Source organism: Dioscorea cayenensis, chromosome 7 (genome assembly GCF_009730915.1).
Source record: "Dioscorea cayenensis subsp. rotundata cultivar TDr96_F1 chromosome 7, TDr96_F1_v2_PseudoChromosome.rev07_lg8_w22 25.fasta, whole genome shotgun sequence".
In the NCBI taxonomy this organism is placed as follows: domain Eukaryota; kingdom Viridiplantae; phylum Streptophyta; class Magnoliopsida; order Dioscoreales; family Dioscoreaceae; genus Dioscorea; species Dioscorea cayenensis.
In genome coordinates, this window is record NC_052477.1 from 27,360,118 (window position 1) to 27,382,431 (window position 22,314).

Sequence of the window (22,314 nt, forward strand, 5' to 3'; positions counted from 1 at the left end):
GACCACAAATTCACCATATTTATATAAATAAATAAATAAATAAATATATATATATATATATGTATATATATATAAATAAAGTTTACTACAATGTACTTCCCCATGTGGACCATATATATATCTTGGTCAAGCTATTAGTATGACTTCCTTGGCATGGAGAACTAAATCAACTAATTCATTTAATAATGCACGTGTTCCTTTCGTTCATTAAAGATGATATGATCTTTGAATATATATATTCCACGCGTAATTCAACAAATTAATTAATTAAAAAAGTTAATATATAACGTTCTTATCTCTTCATAGCTAGATTTTAACTATGCCAAAAAGTATTCTTTTGTAATACTACCTTCTAAAGTCAACTAAATAATTCAATCAACAAAAATATATGCCAACTGATAAACACATATATTTTTTTTTTTTTTTTAAAAAAGGAGTGTATTAGTTTTGAAATGCAATTTCCATGCATATTCTAGCAAAGATGATAATCATCTACAAGAACAGAAATCCAAATACAAGAAAAGTGAAATAAAAATAATTCAAGTTAATGACTTACATGCTAGATTCAATGCATGTGAAAGTGTTCCATTGAATGTGGCTTTGTTTCTCTTAACCAAGTCTCATTCATATTGCCATAAGAAGATGGCAAAGCCAAAACACTTTTAACTCCTTTTCATGTGTGAACAAATTACATGCACGTTTCTCTCAACTCTCATGCACTTGTATATATATTTCCTTAATTAGTTATATATATAAAAGCAAAAGAATCAAATAGATATCTTTAGTACTTATCCTCTCTTATTGACTAAGTTAAGGGATGAAATAATTAAATTTAGAGAGTTCTTTAGTGGGAATTAAATAGAATCCTAATTTCAAAGTGAAGAAGATGGTTATGAATCACATAATTAATTTATATATATATATATATATATATATATATATATACTTTGGGATTGTCCTAATTAGATATTATTAATCACAAGAATAAGGAAGAAAAGACTTTGGACATAAGGTTCCAATTCTCCTGACATCCTCTCCTGCAAATCTAGGGAATTGTCAATCTTATATTTGTATGTAGACACGAATAAGAGTTGGTGGTGCTTCTTGTGTAAATTTCAACTTATTTTTGGTTTTCTTCGTAGTCATATAATTATTTAATAAAGATTAGTGACTTAAAATGATATAGAGTAATCATAAATCATTTTCATTCAATTAATCAACGGTTAGTCATGGATTACTACCGTCTTTAGTTTCTCGTTTAAGGGTTTTACATTGTTTTCTTTTGAGGGTTTAGGTTTTTGTATTTGTTTTGTTTTTTTTTATGTGTGCTTATATTTTATGGTAGAGTGGTTTTTATAGTTACAAAATGTAAAAAAATTACATTAAACTATTAGGTTAATTTTGCTTCAATCTTCAAATGACCTTGATTAATTGAAGATACATAGCTTCAGAATAACTCACAACCTTAATGTGTTGTTTGATGCTAAACTAAACTCTTCCTCTTAGACTCCTTTTATATTTTTCTTTTATTTAAATTTTAGATTAAAATACAATAAAAAATGTCTAATGAATAGAAATATTTAAAAAAATCCAAAATTAAAACTTTATAATATTTTATGATAATTAATTTCATCATAGATTTTTCTTCTCCTCAACATTATATTTTCTTCTTATTTCTAATATTTATGTTCACGCGCCTTTTTTTTTGTGAAAGAATACACTCTCTTACTCTAACATACTACATATTTCTAATTAAATCTCATACTAAATCTAACATACCTTTGAACAAAAATATTTCAAAACACATCTGACCAATAAATAATAAAAGTCATATATAAGATTTTATCAAATATAAAATTTTTTAAATAAAATCAACAAAAGTACAAAAACTACTTTTTGACTTATTCTCACATAATAAATAAATAATATCATCTAAAAATTATATATATATATATATACATTGACAAATAGTGGCAAGTGCTGACTTAACGATCCCCAGAGAAATACGATTCCTCTCACAGAAAACACGGTGAATAATATATCTACTATATGATTTATTTATTTATATTAAAAAAAATAAAAAAAAAAGATAAATGCAAATATTTTTTTTAAAAAAAAAGTAAATCCAAATCCTTTTACAAACAAAGAACATTCTCAAAGGTACACACTATCAAAAACTTTTTGAAGTGTGTGTTTGTGTGTGTGTGCTCATCATTTCAAAGGGAACAACATCATCAACAGCAATCCACGTCATCAAGTCCATCAGCAACACCACGTGTCACCCACAAAAAGTGGGCCCCCACTTGATTACTCCCACAAACACCATTTTGAAATTCCAGCAACCAATCAAAACATGACACCATGACATTCTACTTATAGGTACAAGTGTAAGATGACCATGACCCCCTTCCTCCTTAATACGCCACCCTAACCTCCCCAATCATCTTCACTGTCATTCATCCTCATCTCCACAATTTTGGATTAATCCCTTTTTTTAGTTAATCACACCCACTAATCCAACCTTTATTCCATCTTAATCCACTCTTAATCACCATCTTATCACTAATCTCAACCTTAATTGGAAGTCTAGGGACCACTTTGGACGTAGACCCTGACCTACCAGGTTGCATCTAATTGGTCATTGTTCAACCACTTGGATTAGCACTGAGGCCTTGATTGGGTTAGGTGAATTGAATTAGATTTTTTTTTTTAATATATATAACCTGGTCATACACGCTCGTGAGCGCAACTTAATCAAGCAATCCATGCAAACACATACACACACTCATAATATACTAATCAAGCACGTGTCCTAATCATCAACACGGTAATCAAACCTAACATGCGTGCATGCGTTCTCAACAACCTTATGAATTTATCTGGTATTGTCAACCGAATAGCCGAATAATATGACATAAAAGTATAAAAAAATAAATAAATATTCAAATCTTTTTTTGATAGCACTGTTCACACTTGGGTCCAATATTATTTTATAAATATTATTTACAGACCCGAGTGTGAAAAAATAGTGATTTCATCCTCCAGAGTTATATGACAGTAGGATTTTTTTTTTAGAAAAAAAATCAATAAATCACTGTAACTGATGTACTGTACTTATCTGTCCCTTTAATAATATCTTAAATAAGAGCTGCCTCATGCTGAAATCTGGCAGAAACCCAAATGCAACTTCCGAAAAATATCTTTACTCATTTCACATTATCCAAAACCACTTACTGCACGATCATTTCATCATTATATTTTAAACCTAATAAAAATAAACTCTATATATATATGTGTGTGTTATACGGGTATTTTAAGAGAATCAAATATGCAAGTAAATTTAAAAATAAAAATAAAAATAAAGGGAATGATGTGAAAATAATAATTAAAGAAAATGAAAAAAAAAAGTCTAAGAATTGGACAACAAACCTGGTTGTCGTGAGGCGAAGAAGTCCACTGAAAATTTTGTCACATTGATGATCTGGCCTAATCCAAAACGGCGGCCCAAGCCCATACCATTCGCGTGCAGCAGCTGGATTCACCATCATCCGAACCCAATCCCCGGGCCCAGAGACCTTTTCAATGGAGTATCATATCATCATAAGACCTTTTGACTTAGACCAATCCAACGGTTCACATCAGACAACCGAATCACTTGTCTAGCAACGTGGACGGTAAGGATAACATCAAGCAATAACCATCACAAACACTGGTGATTGGACACGTGTCGGGACAGGTGGCAGCTCACGCTATCAGCGTGTCGTCATCTCCCGCCTCATTCTTAGTCCTCGCCCATACGCGCGGAAGCTAACGATAATCACGAACCCCACATGAAATTCCTAGATTGCCCTTCGGTGAAATGATTTATTACATCCATATCCAAGTTTTCCTCCCCCGCTACACGACAAAAAACGACCCTGATAAAACCACACCACCATCCTCCTCTCCCAAAAATTTCAGCTCGTCTCTTTGATGATCTCGCCGGAAACCATGGCGAATCCAGCGACGAGCTTGCCACCAGGATTCCGATTCCACCCTACTGATGAGGAGCTCATCCTGCACTACTTGCGTAACAGAGCTTCATCGGCGCCGTGCCCGGTTTCCATCATCGCAGAGGTCGATATATACAAGTTCGATCCTTGGATCTCCCACGTATGTGATAAATATCTAGCTTGTTGCTCTCTTTTCTCAATCTGTGCTTCTTTCTAAGATTTCTCAATGTTCAGTGATTGATTTTGAATGGATTTTTTTTTTTTTTCCTCTGATTGTTTGTGTGTAGCCATGGCGAAGTTTGGGGATCGAGAATGGTATTTCTTTAGCCCTAGAGATAGGAAGTACCCGAACGGCGTGCGGCCGAACCGAGCGGCTGCGTCGGGGTACTGGAAGGCCACCGGCACTGACAAGCCGATCCACACGAGCTCTAGCAACGTGAACATCGGCGTGAAGAAGGCTCTGGTGTTCTACAAAGGGAGACCTCCCAAGGGTCTCAAGACCAACTGGATCATGCATGAGTATCGCCTTGCCGAAGCTCAGAGCAACAGCCATACTTACAGACCCATGAGGCTCAGAGACTCTTCCATGAGGGTAAGAAGAAGAAAGAGGAAAAAAGAACAATCTTTGATCATTAATTTCCCCTTTCTTTGATTCTATATATCCTTTCAATATCTATCTTTCTCTCTTGATTGGGAAAACTTAACCCTAAATTTTTTGATCTTGTTTCAGCTGGATGATTGGGTCTTGTGCCGAATTTACAAGAAAAGCAACCATATTTCTGTTGATCAGCCATCAATGGACAGAGAACAAGCTGAAGATTCAAGCTCTGAAGATGTTCACTTGTCAACATCCAGCACTGCAAACACTGTGCAACCTAAACAACCTCTTGACCTGCATAAATCTTCATCTTTGTCAGAGCTTCTCAATCTCTTGTTTGACAACCCTTCTGAGATACTAGGAGCTGAGCCAGCAGCAGCAGGAGGAGGAGGAGGAGGAGGAGGTAATTACAGTGGTGCAATCATGGGTCATAGTACTAACGCAACAAGCTCCAACCAAGCTCAGTTCATCAGTAACAGCAGTGGCAATTACAATGCTTACTTTTACCAAAGGCACACACATAATGAACAACAACTACCTGCTTTCTTGTCTGACAACTCTCTGAAACGCCAGAGACCTGAAGATCAAGGTCTCATGCAGCCACCAAAGAAGCTGAACAGTTCATGCATTAACCCCAGTTTCAGCAACCAGTTCAGTGGCCCCCAGTACAATTTATTAAGCCACCAGCCACTGCTGAATCAGCAGATACTCTTGGACTCTCACTTGAGGTTACACTGAGTTCTAATTGACTGCATGAATGAAATACTTTGAGAATTTTAAGTATATGGTTTGAAGAAGAAGAAGAAGAAGAAGAAGAAGAATAGAAGAACCAAAGAATACAGGATTGCTCATTTTTTGTACAGAAAAAGGCAGGCTAGTGTCAATCAAAAAAAGAAATTCTTTGGGAGAATGTAAGTGCAGTAGATGTAGAAGAATGGGATTGTGGATACTATAGTGTTTCTTATACTTGTTTAATAAAAAGGTTTAAGAGTATGTTGTGGGATTTGAGTTTGTCAGTAGAATCAAAAGGAGTTAAGAAGTGACATTTGTTCAGATTTTCATGTGGGTTTGTGTGTGTTAAGTACATGGTACAATAATAATGGGTACCCTCAATGAATGTGTAGGCATGTGATCCAGAACTATAGCTAAGGTTATGTCATTTCTTTGGAATCATTGGAAGACACTGACAGGTGCAGCCCCTCCGGAAGAAAAGAAAATAAAAAGTTGGCATTATACAAACTAAAGGTGGAACCTTTAGACTTGTATGCAACGTGCCACCAATTATCAGTGTGCAACTTTTACAAGTTAATTGTTTAGAGAACTAGAGAGAGAATGTATTTCCATATCTAGAAAAATTGTATACCTTCCTATTTAATTGTTTATTTTTATGTATTACTTTTTGTACTGGCCATTGCCAAAAGTGTCTGTTTTCTAAAAGAAAATTATAACCAATAAATTCTATATTTCTATATTTTTAAGTGAATTGTGCAGTTGAAATTTAAGAAAGAAGATTACCGGAAGGACTGACATCAAGGGCATGGCTAAGTTAAATATAAACCAGAGACTAGAGAAACAATATTATATATTTTACTAGATAACGAATTGATTTTGAGTATATGCATATTTTTGGTCTATGAACATTAAACAATTAATATCCGAAAATTCATTCTAGTAATTAAAAAAATATTAGTCTAAAAATTAAAAATTATATATTTACCTTGGTTTTACAAAGAAATTACTTAACCATGCATTCCTAATCACTCTCATCCATTCATTGCAGTTCATGTAAATAAAAGTACTTGTTTTAGTGTAAAAATTAAAAAAGATTTAACATTCTGTATTGTAGAAGCCATTCTTGCAGTTTTCTACTTCTTCGACGATCAAAACAAACCTATCTTGGAGTTAAGAGTAAAGAGATTACATAGACATAGTCCATCGACGAAAATTATAAGCTCACTAATCTTCCATTGTATGAAACCACCTGAATTATACTTAGCTTTGACCAAGTTAGTGATCATTTTATAAATGTTATTCTGAAAGAATTTTTCATGAGTTAATCCCGAGTGCCTGCTCTGGGCGACACATGCCGCGCAGTGATTCTTTCCCAGTGTGGAAAAGACTGGTTCAGTGTTTTTATTCATACATTCATGTTTTTTTTGACAACTTAGCAAAGAAGAAAACAGAGCTTGCACGTGTGAAAGCCATTAAAAAAAAACAATTAATTAAACGAAAAGGATTGATCTCACAAAGTTTGAAAGTCTTAAACTATAATAGCCACTAAAACATTATTTAATCAAATTTTAATTATAATATCAGGTGTTGGACCTAAGGAAACAAGAAATAGAGTGCCCCACTAAACCACCTAAGCCATCTCTACTCATATTCTAAATTATCTTGATACCTTCATTACATCGCTAACGACAAACTTTAGAAGCTAAATGATTGAAATTGCACACTTAAAAACAGTTAGATATTGATAAGATCAAGTTCCTAACGTTTTGGAATTAAGTGGTCACAAAGACATCACCATATATAGTTTTCTGTTAAGAATTAATTAAGCACTAAGTGCTGTGACAATATGAAAAACTTATATTATTAAGATAATAAAGATCACCATATATCAACAAAAAAGATCACAAAAAATCAAACTTTCAAAGGCTTCAAAGTCAGAAAATCAGATCACCAACTACGAAAACATGGGATTTTTCTGAATTATTAAATGTGAATCCATTGTAATTTTTCTGCAAGCCAGGACTCCACCAAAATTTCAGCTTTTATGTCGCAGAAGTTTTTAGTTGACAACAATTATCATTCAGAGAAAGAACATAAAGACTAAAAACGGCTACCTAGTACATCACATTTACAGAGAATTTGGAATGATGAAAAATTTTTACTTTGAATTTCTACAAAATAAGGATAAGTTTCATGAATTGACTTTTAGCAAATCCTTCGTACAATCCAAACAGGAAATTTTGACAAATAAGAATTTAACACAAAATTTCTAGTAATGATCGAGGAAAATTAGTTAGTCTGTGAGTCAACAATGAACTTTTCTTGTGAAATGATTATCCCATTCAATCATAAAAGGTTATATAACTGACATGAAAAGCTTTAGTGTTGGATACCTATCTTAAGACCCTGTCAATTGTAGACATCTCAGAGAAACAGATATCCTGAGAATGTTTTCTTTTTTTTTCCTAACTTTTAGGCTGATAATTAGGGAGTATCAAGGTATCCAATGTGAAAGTCATGCTGATCTTAGCTTGCAAACTTAGGAAATATCAAAAGGGAAAGGCTTGTCTTGTCATAAATCACAAGTTATGCCTCAATGCTCAGCCTTTAATATACATAACAAAAGCATCTTCTCAAAGACCTACTCTATTTCCATTTCATTAGAGATATCAAAATTATATTCTTGCCGCCACACCAATACAATTGACTATTTTTCCAATTTTCACCGCCATCTGTGATAAGTTTGTTTTCTCTATCTATGTGTTTATAAAGATAAATAAATCAATTAGCAAAGTAATCCGTTGATGTGGAATTTAATTAAAATAATCTTTCAAGAACTGCTGCGCAAGCCTAGCTTTATGGTTTGAACCTATCTATGTGTGAATAAGATAAGCACCAAGATAATGCTGCCTTAATGGAATCTGCAAAAAATATTCCTTATTGACCACGGTCTAGTTTCCCCATTGGAAGCATTAAACTTCTAATATATTCCAACTTCTCGAGGTTAGATTTGTTCTTAATATATTTGATATTTAACAATGAAGAAAAGACAACCAACTCGTGCATTTAAACAATAATCAAAACAATTAGATGCCAGCGGTGACGTCGCAAACTTCTAACCCTTGACTATAATAGGCCACACTCCAAATTCTAATCGTATAGTAATATTAAAAAACACTTGTTACAACCAGGGAAACATCAGGATGGATCAGCAACGGGTGACAACTGTCATCTTTAATCAAAATAGAAGTTTATCTCCATGCCTAATCAGATCACTGATTATTAAATTCACAATAAATCAAAGTCATATTCAAGTAGCCAAATAAATGTATCTCAAAGACTTTGTTATAATTGGCCGTATTTGCATACCAGGATAATCAAAGTTTATCAAAGATGAGCTCAGATTGAAATGTGGAAAGGAACCACTCAACACACGCAATGAGTCATCCTTCAGCCAGTGGCTTGGAGTTTTCTATCATCAAATCAATGCACCACCAATCTCAACAAATTGTCAAAAACTTATATTTGTTTAAGCAAATAGGTTCTAATACTATACATAGTTATCTGCTATGATCTATAAATAAATTATAGAGCTCTAGTGACTGAGCATCAAGCACATAACCATGCTTATCATCAATCAACTATTATGGTTTTCTTCTTCTCCAATGGATATATAGTTCTGGTTTTATATTCATTTTAGGATAATCAAAGTTTATTAAAGATGAGCTCAGATTGCAAGGTTGAAAGAAACATTGAACAGGCAGAATGAGAGTGTTCTGTTATCCAATCACTGCACTGCCAACACAACAAATCATCAAAAACTAATCTAAATTTCTTCTTATTTAACATATATATAATTTTTTAAAGGATCAACAAATGAATTACAGCCTTGATTGCTGACCATCAAGCACATAAACCCTGCTTATCCTCAATAAACTAATCTAAATTCATGGTTTGAGGAACACTTTCTTATCAGAGTGCACACTAATACTTGATGAACAAAAAAAAACAGAACTTTTATCAACTTCTGAATCGAATTCAAGCAAAGAAATAAATCAAGGGAATTTCATCAAATAGTTTGTGTGCAAAATAAAAGCGGTCACTTCAATCAAACAGATTGTGTACAAGCATGAACAATGTACTCAATCATGCAGAATTCTTGAATAAACAAAGGAAAACTCATACCAAATGGAGGAGGACAAGGGGAACCAGCGCATCCAAATTGGGGAAAGCCATCAGAGGTGAATCAGTGATCCAAGATCAAGGAGGTCCCTGCTGAGAACGCAGGGCATGTAAGGCTTTCTCTGTTTCAGTGAAACAGTGTAGTTTTACTGTGAATCTCTTGTGTTGTTCTTTCTCTCCATTGATAGAATTGATCGAGTGGGCACGTTTTTGGGCCTAATAAGATTTGGGCTGAGCGCGATGTTTATGGGCTCGATTCATTTGGGTTGACAGAGATTTTTTTTTATCCCTGCGCTTGAAATTATTGAAATTGATAAAATACCCTCATAAGTCATCTCATCTGCTTTCAAACTAAGAGTATTCCTAATCCCTCCCTATTACATCCCCGTTTTAATACATTTTTACGTCACAATGGCGACATACGCTTCTAGACTGGCAAGTGGATGTGAGAATCAGAGAACAATGGCTTTGTACAAGACTTCATAAAAGCTTTCAAGTGCCCTTGCAAATCATTTGATTTGATGTGATTGATTTATTAAATTTCTATATACAGTCTGTTTTGTTTTATTTCCTATGACATAAATGAGAAATGAAGTGGTGGTTAGAAGAGTTTAACTTTTTAAAATAAATTTTTTGAGTTGGCAATGAAAATTCTTTTTTTAATCATTAGAAATTTAAGAAAAAAGAGAAACTAGAATATTTCTTAGGGAACTTGTTGTACTAAATAGTGAGGAATTCTAGTAATTGATTTTTTCTTTCTTTTTTATGAATGTCAACATTGTATAAAAATTTTAAAATAAAATAGGTGAGAATTTAACCATGATTTGGTGTACAATGGATTTGATTAAATTGATGAAAAGGTAAATATTCAAAATTACTTATAACAAAAGATAAAAATTTCATAACTGAATAAGAGATAAAAATTACTTATCTTTTGTTTGGTATACATTGGTAATATAATTGTTTGGTATTGTTACTCTGTTCTTGTTGCTCTTATTACTTATAACAAAAAATAAAAATTTCATAAAAAAAATTTAAAATGTTTTTTCATTTGCATGCATGTTGTTTGATGTGATATATCTTGAATTTACAGCAAAGAGCGGGTTACATACCACTACAAAACCTTCAAAATTACTTTTATATAAAGGTATTCATATTTTGAACTTTTATTTTTAGATATATCCACACTTTTTAAATCACATAATCATATATTATTATTATTTAAAATAATAATAGATGATCAATAAGTTTAACCTTGCTACATCATTAATCTATTGAGTTCTACATATATATTTATACCTCAAATTGACATGAATTTCTCTGTATTTTAAGCCATATCTATCTACCACACTAAATATATCTATTAAATGAAGATCAATAAAAGAATAAAAAGTTTATAACTGAATAAAAACCAACTGTTAGGAGGTAGTTATTTTTCTTCATTTATATGATTTATTATAAATAATACATATATGTATATTGCATCATTAATCAATGTTTTTATGTAGCTTATATTTTTTTAAAAAAATAAATAAATCATATTCATTAAAAACAAAATGAGATATAGATTACGCGGAACAACAAGAGCACATTGGAAGAAAACACATATGACAAGAATTAGTACACGTGTCTCTTTTAGTTACTGCTTTGAAATATCTCACTTTGATTTATTCTTCATCATACATCTTATTTGTAAAATAATTATGATAATGCTCCTATAATAAAAAGTTTTGATAGGTATTTTCATGTATTTAAGATTTGTCTTGACATTTAATAAAGTATCCCATTCTCATAATTTTTATGGTATCAGAGCCTTTATCTCATACGAGTTTGATCCATTTTTTCTTACCTGCTTCACACATCCAATTGACTCCTCTGCTTGGCAAACTCCTATTTTCAATGCTGATAATACAAACACCAATAACCATATCATGCAATTCAATCCTTCCTCACAATTGCCTATTAAATTACGAGGTAGCTCCAATTTTTCTACTTGGAAGACCCAACTGACTTTACTCATGACCATGAACTCTCATCCGAAATGCCTCGCAGTCTACACCTTGCCCAACAAAACAATCACTCAGAAGAACACATCCCGAAATCTAATCCAAAGATATTGCCTTTGGGTTTGTCAAGATCGCCTCATTCACCAAGCAATGATGGCCTCTGTTGATAGTACTATTGCATCCACAGTAGTTAGCACCTCCAATGCGAGAAAGCTTGGGCCCTTCTTCACACCTCCTATGCCAATAAAAGTCACACCTGCATCTATAGCTTACGGGATCAACTTAGTCGTATCACCAATAACGACAAGAGTGTCTCTGAATATCTCCATCAGGTCCGCACCATTGTCAACGAGCTTGCCGATGCCGACTCACCAGTAGTCGAAGCAATAACTAAAAAATATACGTGTACTAATAACAAGCACATGACAAACATTAAAATAAAACAATGCACTATGAGTGGACAAACAACAAAATAACAAAAATTGACAGGGAAGAGACAAACACAACACATATTGTGTTGCTTACTTCCATATAACTAAAAATTCTCTTATTCATATCATTTTACTTTTAACTTGACGTTTTTTTAAATCTTTTTTTCCCAATAATAGGAACCAATAGCAAAAAATGATAACACATTTCACATCGTTTAGTATCCAAACCAAACAATTCAAAACAAGATCCCTGCACGAAAGGCCTATCTCATAACAGCTTCTATAGCAAACACACTCTCCCTTCTCAAGTTGCTCTGTTGTTGTTGTTGTTGTTGTTGTTGTTGTTGTTGTTATATGATAAATATGGATAAATCACATTAATCCACATTTTACGAGTGGACACACACGGGGACCACGAGAGCAAATTCTACCACACATTTGGCTTAACACTATGCGAGTTAAGATTTGAATCGTCTCTTCAACTAGACACAAGCACCTATGTAGAAGACCCGATACTAATAAACAAACAATCATTGGGTTTGTTGTTATTACTTATAACAAAAAATAAACTTTCGTAATTTGTATTTCCTTTTTAAATTTAAAAACTTCATTCTTTGATAATTGAAAACAAATTTTATTTATAATATGCCCCCACCACTTTCAAATTAATCCGACTAGTCTGTCATTTTTCTTGATAATGTCTTTCCTAACTAATTAATAAATGGTCTTCTTATACAAGCTTAAAATCATAGGTTTATTCCTACTCACAAAGGAAATTAAGCTAAATTATCTACTTCAAATGTGCATATCATAAACGATTGATCATGATTAGTTCCTAGCATTATCTGTCTAACTTGACAAGTTACATTATAAGAGTTGTTAGCTATTTCTATTTTGTATTGTTATTCTATTGAAAAATTAATTTCAACTATTTAATAAGTCTCTAACATTTGTTCCTCACAAGTTTTCTATAAAGTTTGTGATACTATTATTATATAAATTGTGAGAGATTCTTTCTATGGCATTAATGACATCGATTTTTCATTTGTCTAACAGTTATGTACATTTTTTAGGAGTGGACATTACTAAGTATTAGCATACTTCCTTCATTATTTTTCTTAGGCATAGTTCAGATAATTTCTAAGAAATCTGGTTTACCTCCGGTTCACAAAAAATTTTGTTCTGGGTATGAGTTGACTTCATATCTTGACAATTGCTGCAAAAGTTGGGTTATCGACAACTATGTTCAGTGGTTGTTAATGTTGCTGTACTACTACGTGGGCTATTTGTAATTGTATTTGTAGTTGATTTTGTTCTTGTTACAGTACTTCCTTTTGACTCAGTATTCATTAATAATTCATCTAAATTGATTTCTTATAACTATCTTACAATTTCTTAATACTCACTTTCTTCATTAGTCATGCATAGCTGTTCTATGTCATAATCTTGTTCTAAACTTGGAAGTTTCTCAATTTTATGTTTTACTATTGATTTTCTAGAATAATTATCATATTTATATATAGATTACATTAAGAAAAATCTACATCATCTATATTTATTGGTAGCTCTTCATAATATACTCACCAATCATAATCGCATATTTAATGTTAATCAGAGTCTCATTAGTTGTCTGGTTCTTCACTAAAATCACTGAGACATTGGCTCTTTTTATAATCAATCGATCTTAAACTTTATCTCTTGTTACTATGTTCATAATATTATATTTCTTTTAGTAAAAGAAGATTTTCTTCCTCATCAAATGGAGTTAAATTCCATTCCTTCCTTAATAGTTTTGAATCTTAATAATTGGTCGAAATTGCATTGATTCCTTGGCTTTCTAATATGTCACTTATTTTGTTGGTTTTTAAGTTATATATGAATTTACTGTTCCTTTCAAGTTGTCCTGTTATCTGTAATTGCTTATGTAATTAACAAATTTGATTCAATTCCTACCATATTATAACCTTTTGACTTAATAATAGTTCTAGATTATTATTAATATCAATCTCCATAACTGCTATTACGGCTTTGAACATTGATGCCATATGTTTAGAGTTAATTAAGTTGATTAACACCTTTCTTCCTAATATTTTTTATATATTCCTATTATGCCTATTAATAATAATCCTAAGTATATAAATGGTCCAAACTGCATAGGGAAACTTGTTTCTTGGTTTAAATATGCCATTAGTCAATAGTCATACCATTGTGCTTTATATGTTTTAAACTGAATTGAGTTTTACAATTCATAATTAAATTTGTTTGAAATTAAATATATCAAGTAATATATGCATATTTGAGTTTCAGTCAATTTCATGCCTGCTAGACTGACTATATATATATATAGGCAATTCGTCAACTAGGGACGTACTTAGAATGGAATTCTAGGGATGACCTTCCTCAACCATTAGATTAAAATCTAATGGTTGAGGATGAGTTAACCTATTAATGTAGAGATCTGCTACCAGCATCTCCTCAAGGCTCCCGCTTTCCTCGCCCAACACGTAGATCGGGCCCCTCAAGGCCCCTTTCCCTCGCCGCCAGGTCATCAAGTCATGGCCAAGCTGACTTCCGATCCTCCTCCTTGCTGTCCCTTTCCAGGTCATTCGATCTCTCAAGCCCAACGTAGAGATCTCCCATTGCTCACATCCTTTAATTTGTTGTTGAATGACTTTGTTTATGATGTAGACCTTTCTTATATTTAATTTTCATGCTACTAGTGAAATCTTCCTTTTTTGGTTTTCTTGTTAATTTGTTGCAGGTACAATTTTATTTGTGCTGTAATTGTTGTTATTCATCTTTAATTTATTGTTGGATGACTTGTTGATGTTGTGGACATTTGTTATATTTAAATTTCATGCTACAAGTGAATTCTTCACTTTTAGTATTCTTCTCTTTGTTTTTGTTGTTAATTTATTGCAGATAAAATTTCATTTGTGCTGAAGTTTTTGTTATTCATCTTTAACTTATTGTTAGATGACTTTGTTGATGTTATGGATGACTTTATTTATAATGCTCGGAAACTTGAACTTGTTGCTCAGAAATTGGTTTATGAGATAGGTAAATGATTCCAATTTGCAAGCATACATTATAATGCTCAAAAATTTGAACTTGTTTCTACAACCAAATTTTGAGACACACTTTGGATACTTTTAATGTTCTACCAATTGGATGTTATAAACCAAATTTGATACACACTTTGGAAACTTTTAATGTTCTTCCACTCTCAATTGAAATTTTGCACCTTTTGCTTCTCAGAAACAAACATTCAAAGAAAGTTAATAATGAACGTGAATCTAAATTGCAAAAATTTCAAATGAAAAGTCATAACATCAACAAAAAAACTTCAACTGAAAAGTCAGAATGCGAAGTTACATCCTTCCACTCTTCAATTATATAATGGAAAATAGAATCATGTATAACCAACAACAATACTTAGAGAAACACCACGCATGATTTGTAAGCTTCTCGCCGGAAGAGATGGGGAGATAAGTGAGGTTAGAGAGGCTGACGCCGCAGGCGAGAACGGTGGTAGTGAATTTGGGGTCAGAGAGCGGGCCCTAGCAGGAGCTGCTCATGTTCTCCGTGGTCATGGTGGGGCAAACGGAGCAAGGCAGAGGGACTCGTGGGAACTTTGTGAGGAGATGGTGGTGGGTTTTGGCCGGGAGGCGAGGAGGGACGGAGATTACTAGAGGGGGAGATTGGGAGATGGAGAAGATACGAAGAAGTGGAATAGATGAGGATGAGAACAAGGACAGTTAAAAGGAGTAGGAAGCGAAAGAGAGACTTGGGCTACATTACCCCTTTCTCACGGTGCAGAGCATGGTGTCGTCGCCGCCAAGTCACCGTCAACCTCAGAGGAAAACTTAAAATAACCATCTATAAAAGAGTAAAAAAAATATGGATGTAAAGTAACCGTTCGATCAAATCTAACTGTCAGTAGTAATCATCCTTAAATTTTAAATCTAACTACCTGTGTAGAGAACTGGCCCTCATATATATATATACATATATTTTAGTGTACCACTAGGGAAGAAATTGAAAAACGGTTCCCAAAGTTTGCAAGTTCTTAAGCCAAATGCAATGATGCAATGAAAAAAATTAAATTAATATTAATGAAGTTGGGATATATTAATATACATTTATGGCCTATTTGGATTGCAGAATAGGAATGAGAATAGAGCGAATAGGAAAAAGAAAGGAATGTGAATGGGAATAAGGGGAATAGAAATAATGTGTTTGATTTGAGGGAATAAAGATTATGAATAGAAAAAGTAAAAAAAAAAGGATGTAGTAAAATTACATCAATACAGGTAAATGGTATGATATTATATAAAATAATGAATTATGTTTAATGATAAATATTTAACATTATTTATTATTAATTATTTATAATATAAATGTATATTTCAATATATTTTAATTATATAATTAATCTTAATAATTTAATTAACTAATATATATTTATTAAATTAGTAAATATCATGAAATATGTTTAATTAAGTTAATTTCATTTATTGATTTTAATTTTAATTTCCCAATATAATTTAATTAAATTATTTAATAATTAAAACTAAAAAAGGTTCTGCTGGAGTAGAGTTCAGCTGCCGGAGAATGGGAAAGAAAAAGAGAGAAAATAAGAAAGAGAGGCTTTATATATAATAGAGGTATATTAGTAATTTTATGACTAAAGAATACTTCTTTCACCATTTTTGGGTGGAATAGGATGCTCCCCTGAGAATAATTTTTTTCCCATACATGAAAGTAACTCATGTCTTTCCTAGTTACCAAGGACCTGAGAATGGGATTCTTATTTCCAAACCCTCAATCCATGATCCAAACCTGTCCTTAGATTTAAAAAGCTCAGAGTACATGACAACTGGAATTCTAAATTTTGGTTGATTTATATTCATAATTTAATTAATGAAAGAAGTCTTGAATGCATTAATTGGATGGTAACATTAAATAAAACTAGATTTATGTACCCGCGCTAACGCTGCGGGTTGACTATATCTAAAAAGAACATTACAAAGATAGTATAAATTTTGAAAAAAAAAATTATCAATGTCATTTTTTTAAAATCGTTTTTAGTATGAGAAGTATATTTGTAAAATGTAAATGGTTGGAAAATATATTACTTAAATATGTTATATTATTTATTGAATAATGAAAATGATTTCATTTCAATACTTTGAAATGAAACACAATTTTATGTATTAAGCCTTTCGTGTCTCTCAAAAGTTTTTATTAAGAAAATCAGTACATAAATAGGGTTCAACGACCAATTCATATATCAAACTATGTACATTATATTAAATAAATAAATTTGGAAAAAGTGAAGCGAAAAAAATAAATTATTAAAATAATCAAATAATGATCTGCATGATAATAATCAGGATGCTAAAAATAATTGAATATATATATATATATATATATATATATATATATCCGGATATTCACTAAATTAAAGAAAATATTTTAAAAAAAATGAAGAATCTATCATAGAATTGTCATTTAGACATTATAACTAAAACATAAAGATAATATAGATATGAAAGGAAAAAAAATATAATTACCTCAAACAAATATAATAAATACTTGAATCAGCTCACCTTTGTTTTTCAAACCATATGAAACAATAGAATGTAAGATACAATTTCAAACAATTTTTTTTAATAATATTTTGACAGAAAATTATATTTACGTTATTACTACAATATATACATATATATTATAAATGATATTATTTTTTTTAGATATCAAATATTTTTTTGTAAAAATATAAATTTATTTTGTTTAGTATGATATATTTATCATTATTAAATTTATAAGTTGAATTCATCATTAAAAAAATAATATGTTTATATTTTAAAACAATATATGTATATATATATTATAATATATCATAATTATGTAATATGTAATCATATAATAGTTTTTTATATATGTTTTGCAAGGGGAAATTTTTAATAACAACCTAAAATGTGCTCTAAATATTGAATAACATAATATTTGATAGAATTTACCTTTATTTTTACATGATTAACATATATAATAATAATAATAATAATAATAATAATAATAACAACATATATAATAATAATGTTATGCATATAAAAGGCAAAGAAATACAAAATACAACTTTTATTACATATTGACTATTATTATACTTGTATTAAAATATTAAACACATAATATTTATACTAACTTAAGATTTATTTTAATAACTAAGGAAATTGGTTTTTTTGGACACATCCAGGAGAGGAATCATCCATTGAAGCAAATCTTCTTTTCTGTCAATTTATATTATTTTCAGATTGTTCTGCTTCATTCAATCTTATTCTGTCCTTAAAAATATTTATTATTCACATGAAATTGAAATTATAATTTTATTTATTATTAATCAACCAAACATGGGCCATTGATATAAAAGATTTTCTTTAAAACTATTTTTTTTAAAAAAATCCTTTAACCACGCAAATTTCATACAAAAATAATTATGTTTTTAAAATATTTATTATTAACTTGGAATTTAAATTATAATTTTATTTGTTATTAATCAAACTAAAAATAATCCATTGATATAAGGCTGTATTTGATTAGCAACATGGAAAATGGCTGGAAAAAAAATTCCCATAGAAAAATTTTACATGGAAAATGAAAAAATAATCGTTTGATTGGCATTATTTTCTAGCTAAAAAATCAAAAATTTTCTATGGAAAATTCAGATTTTGTTCTTTGATTGCTCTTATTTTTCACGGAAAATGAAACATTTTCCATGGAAAAAACCTCATTTGTTGTTTGATTACATCAATTTTCCATGGAATTTTTTTTAAAATTTATTAAAATTTTAAACAGCGCTACGTGGAATTGAATCTTACCATCAAAACGCTTAAGATATTATCAAGTTATATAATTTATCTTTTTTTAAAAAATTAAAAGAAAAACAAAAACTTTTTCTTTTAAATTTTTAAAAGAAGAGTTATTTTAAAATTATAAATAGCGCTACGTGGAATTGAATCTTACCATCAAAACGCCACGGAATTTGTTCACTGATCTGGATAAATTTATTTAAAATATTATCAAATTATATAATTTATCTTTTTTTAAACAATTTATAAGAAAAGGAAAAACTTTTTTTTTAAATTTTTAAAAGAAAAGTTATTTTAAACATTTCAATCGCACGCTATTTTTTCACATAACCCTTACGTTTTCCCTGAAAATTTTTTCCCAGGGTGGAGGCAGGAAAAATTTTCCACTGTGATAGAGTTTGTGAAAAATTTTCCACATAAAATCTTGGCCAACAAACATCCTATTTAGCTGGAAAATGACCCATGGAAAATTTTTCCAGGGAAAAAAGGCAATCAAACACAGCCTAAAAGATTTCTTTAGAACTATTTTTTTTAAAAAAAAAAATCATTTAAGCATGCATTTTTATTAAGAACAGGTTGATACTTGATCAATTTTATACCAAAAATTATTTTTTATACTTTTTTTAATACTTGAGACCTTTTAAATAATATGAAAATGTTGTTGGGAAAAAAAGAAATGTTATTCACCATCCTGTCATTGCTTTATATTATGGAAAGTTCTATTTAAAAAACTAATTTTCTTACTTTCTTTTTGTTCACTTAAATCTAAATCTAATATATATATATATATATATATATATATATATATATATATATATAATATCAAAAAATTATATGTGTAGGCTTTTGTTTATAGTCAAGGCCCAGGTTGGTTTCCAGTGAAAAAATACAGCAAACAAACTTAAGATCATATCTCTGTTTCAAGTCTTATTAAACAATTTGACAATTACTAATGAAATTAAACACTCCATGTTATTTATCTAATTTTGTTTAGTCATTATAATTCTATTAAGTCATTATTGCGAACTTAAATTAGTCTTCAATGTTGTAAAACTAACATAATAAATGTCAAGCATTTTATTTAAATTAAAAGAAATTTATAATGCAAGAAAGTTTGTAAGTATAAAATTTAGCTAATTGCAGATAGCTTTAATCTGTCAGCCTTAACCCAAATTTTATTTAAGTGTAAAATTTGAATCTTGTTACACAATGCATCACATACTTACATACTTTTATAACTTAAGAATAATTGTTTTTTTTTTTATCTAATTTTCTATATAAGAGTACATAAAAAGTCCATAAAAATTCAATGAATGTGGAAATGCTAATAGGATAACATCAATTATATAGTTCCAAAGTCAATAATCGTGGCTTATCTTCATCCAAAAATGAGACCTGTACACATGAATTCAAATAAAAATAAACTTACAATCAATCAATTATATCTAAAAGGATTGAATTTTCAAAGATGCTTAACTGATTTTTATCAAAAGAGTACTACCTACATACGTGTCAATTAATCATCCTAACTGGGTAGGTCCAAGCATCTTCTCTCCACCATGTGTCTTTCGGCTTCATACTCAATCAAAACCAAAAATCAACTAAAAAAAATATAGTAAATATTCAGGATTAGAGCTCCAGTCGTTTGGTTTCAATATATCATCAAGAAAAAGATGAGGAAAGAAAACTTTCAAGCCTCCAAATATTAAAAATTCATCTCATATCTTAAACAAATCATAATGCATTTTAATCCATTGATCTATCAAAAAAAAAAATGAAGAACAGGGAATACCTGATTTATCATTAATTGAGGAACTACCAGAGCAGCATGAATTCATCAAAGCACACGACTATTGTACATATGAGATGGTGAGTGGTCTTTAAACAATGCCATGCTGTTATTAAGAGAAAACTGTGAAAAACTCCTACCAAACTTATTAGCTGAAGCCAAGACATCCAAATTAGCCTGTAAATGATCCATTCCTAAAGGGACGGGAAACAATGGTCCATGACTGGCAAGAGAAACATGAGATCTTTTTCTATATTAATAGAAATTTTGCGACAAAACCCTCCCAAAAAATTAAAAAAAAAAAAACATTGTTGTTTAGGGAAATAGAAAAATAAAAGAAGGAAAAAAAAAACAATTTTTCGGTTTAAGATCAAATAGAAAAATAAAAGAAAGGGGGAAAAAATCAACAAAGATTCGATTTAAGATTAAGCTTGTCACCTTCGAGGTTAGTGAATCCCTCTTCCTTGTTCTCCATCGTCATGAGAGTGAGAAATCCAGTATCTCTCCTTCACAATCTTGAGAAAGAGACTCAAACATCTGTACAAATTTAATTAATTAAATTAATACAGATGCAAGGATGCAAAATTTAACCAATGGATGCCACGTCACCACTCCCTTCCACCATGTCAGCCGACTCCTCAGCCTTCGTCCTATTCACCTTCCAGGGCGAGGATGCTGATCGGGATCTTGGCATGCGTCAAGGGCTTCTGATCCTCTAGAAACTTGAGAGACGCCTTCATGGTTGATGGATCGAGATTCCAATCTCTAGTGATGCGAAGGGATCGGATCTTGGCCGGGTGCGATGCGAGGATGAGGAAGAGCCCTGGCCATTGGAGAGGTGGAAAACCAAACAACCAAACAAATATGGAGATCAGAATGGAAACCAACAAATCAACAAACCAATCTAATCCATTGGTATGGTCACTCGTGGATATCTGATCTTAACATGTTACCAGCAATTCAATATTTTTCCTTGACCAATAACCGCATGCCAAATGTCCACTCAAGACCATTTTAAGCCGCGAGACATCTTCGGGTTCATGTTCATTGGCACGATGGTCGATGGCGACTTTGACTGCCATTTAATTGACGACTAAGAGTGCACAGTGAGTCGTACTTAATAAATGTCGTCATGAATATTACACCCTATCATAGGAAGCCAAATGTCTTCCAAACAAAAATTCTGAACAACAGTAAATTTTAGGGGATAGCATTAAGATATAGTATATATATTTATTATATACTAACATCTTCAAGAATTGCAGCAACATTTACCATTGGCCAACCAATGACAATATGCCACGTTGACAATGTCATCCGCACCAAAGAACTCCATTTCCCATTGATCATATGCCACGTGGACGGTACCGTCCCCTGGTCTCCTTTTTAAGTTCCAAAGCATTTTTCCATTTCCCAATATTCCAGAACCAACGCACTGACCATTTACTATTCAAGTCTCCAAACTTTATTTAAATATTATATTTTGTGAAATTAATCAGAATTCCAATAAGTTAAATATATTTTTTTTTTTTACAAAGTCGACAAGCGACAAAACAAAGGACAAACGGGTACGGAAGTGCACCAGTTACGGTGGCTTGAATGACCTCCTGAGAATAATCCCCCCGCCATGCAACCCTGGAGGGGAGAACGAGAGTTAATCCTCACACAGAACTCCCACAGGGGACCCTAAATATGAATTGTAAGCTGAGAGG

At 31.3% G+C, this 22,314-nt stretch overlaps 1 protein-coding gene and 1 long non-coding RNA gene across 4 annotated transcripts; one reads left to right on the forward strand and one right to left on the reverse strand.

Annotated features, from left to right (window-relative positions):
- Positions 1-3,486: 3,486 nt before the first annotated feature.
- On the forward strand, positions 3,487-5,645 carry LOC120265655 (NAC transcription factor 29-like). Of its 2 annotated transcripts, none has more exons than XM_039273607.1 (3): positions 3,487-4,156; positions 4,280-4,584; positions 4,723-5,645. In XM_039273607.1, the coding sequence occupies exons 1-3, from the start codon at positions 3,973-3,975 to the stop codon at positions 5,326-5,328; spliced, it is 1,095 nt and encodes a 364-aa protein (XP_039129541.1). In that variant the 5' UTR covers positions 3,487-3,972; the 3' UTR covers positions 5,329-5,645. The 2 variants fall into 2 exon arrangements, with proteins under 2 accessions (XP_039129541.1, XP_039129540.1); XM_039273606.1 differs by having other exon boundaries at positions 3,502-4,152.
- Positions 5,646-20,086: 14,441 nt separating this feature from the next.
- On the reverse strand, positions 20,087-21,476 carry LOC120264634. 2 transcript variants are annotated; one of them, XR_005537502.1, is made up of 5 exons: positions 21,212-21,476; positions 21,041-21,139; positions 20,606-20,708; positions 20,315-20,414; positions 20,087-20,208 (listed from the first exon to the last, which is right to left on the reverse strand). It is a non-coding gene; the product is annotated as an uncharacterized LOC120264634 (long non-coding RNA). The 2 variants fall into 2 exon arrangements; XR_005537501.1 differs by having other exon boundaries at positions 21,041-21,476.
- Positions 21,477-22,314: the final 838 nt, after the last annotated feature.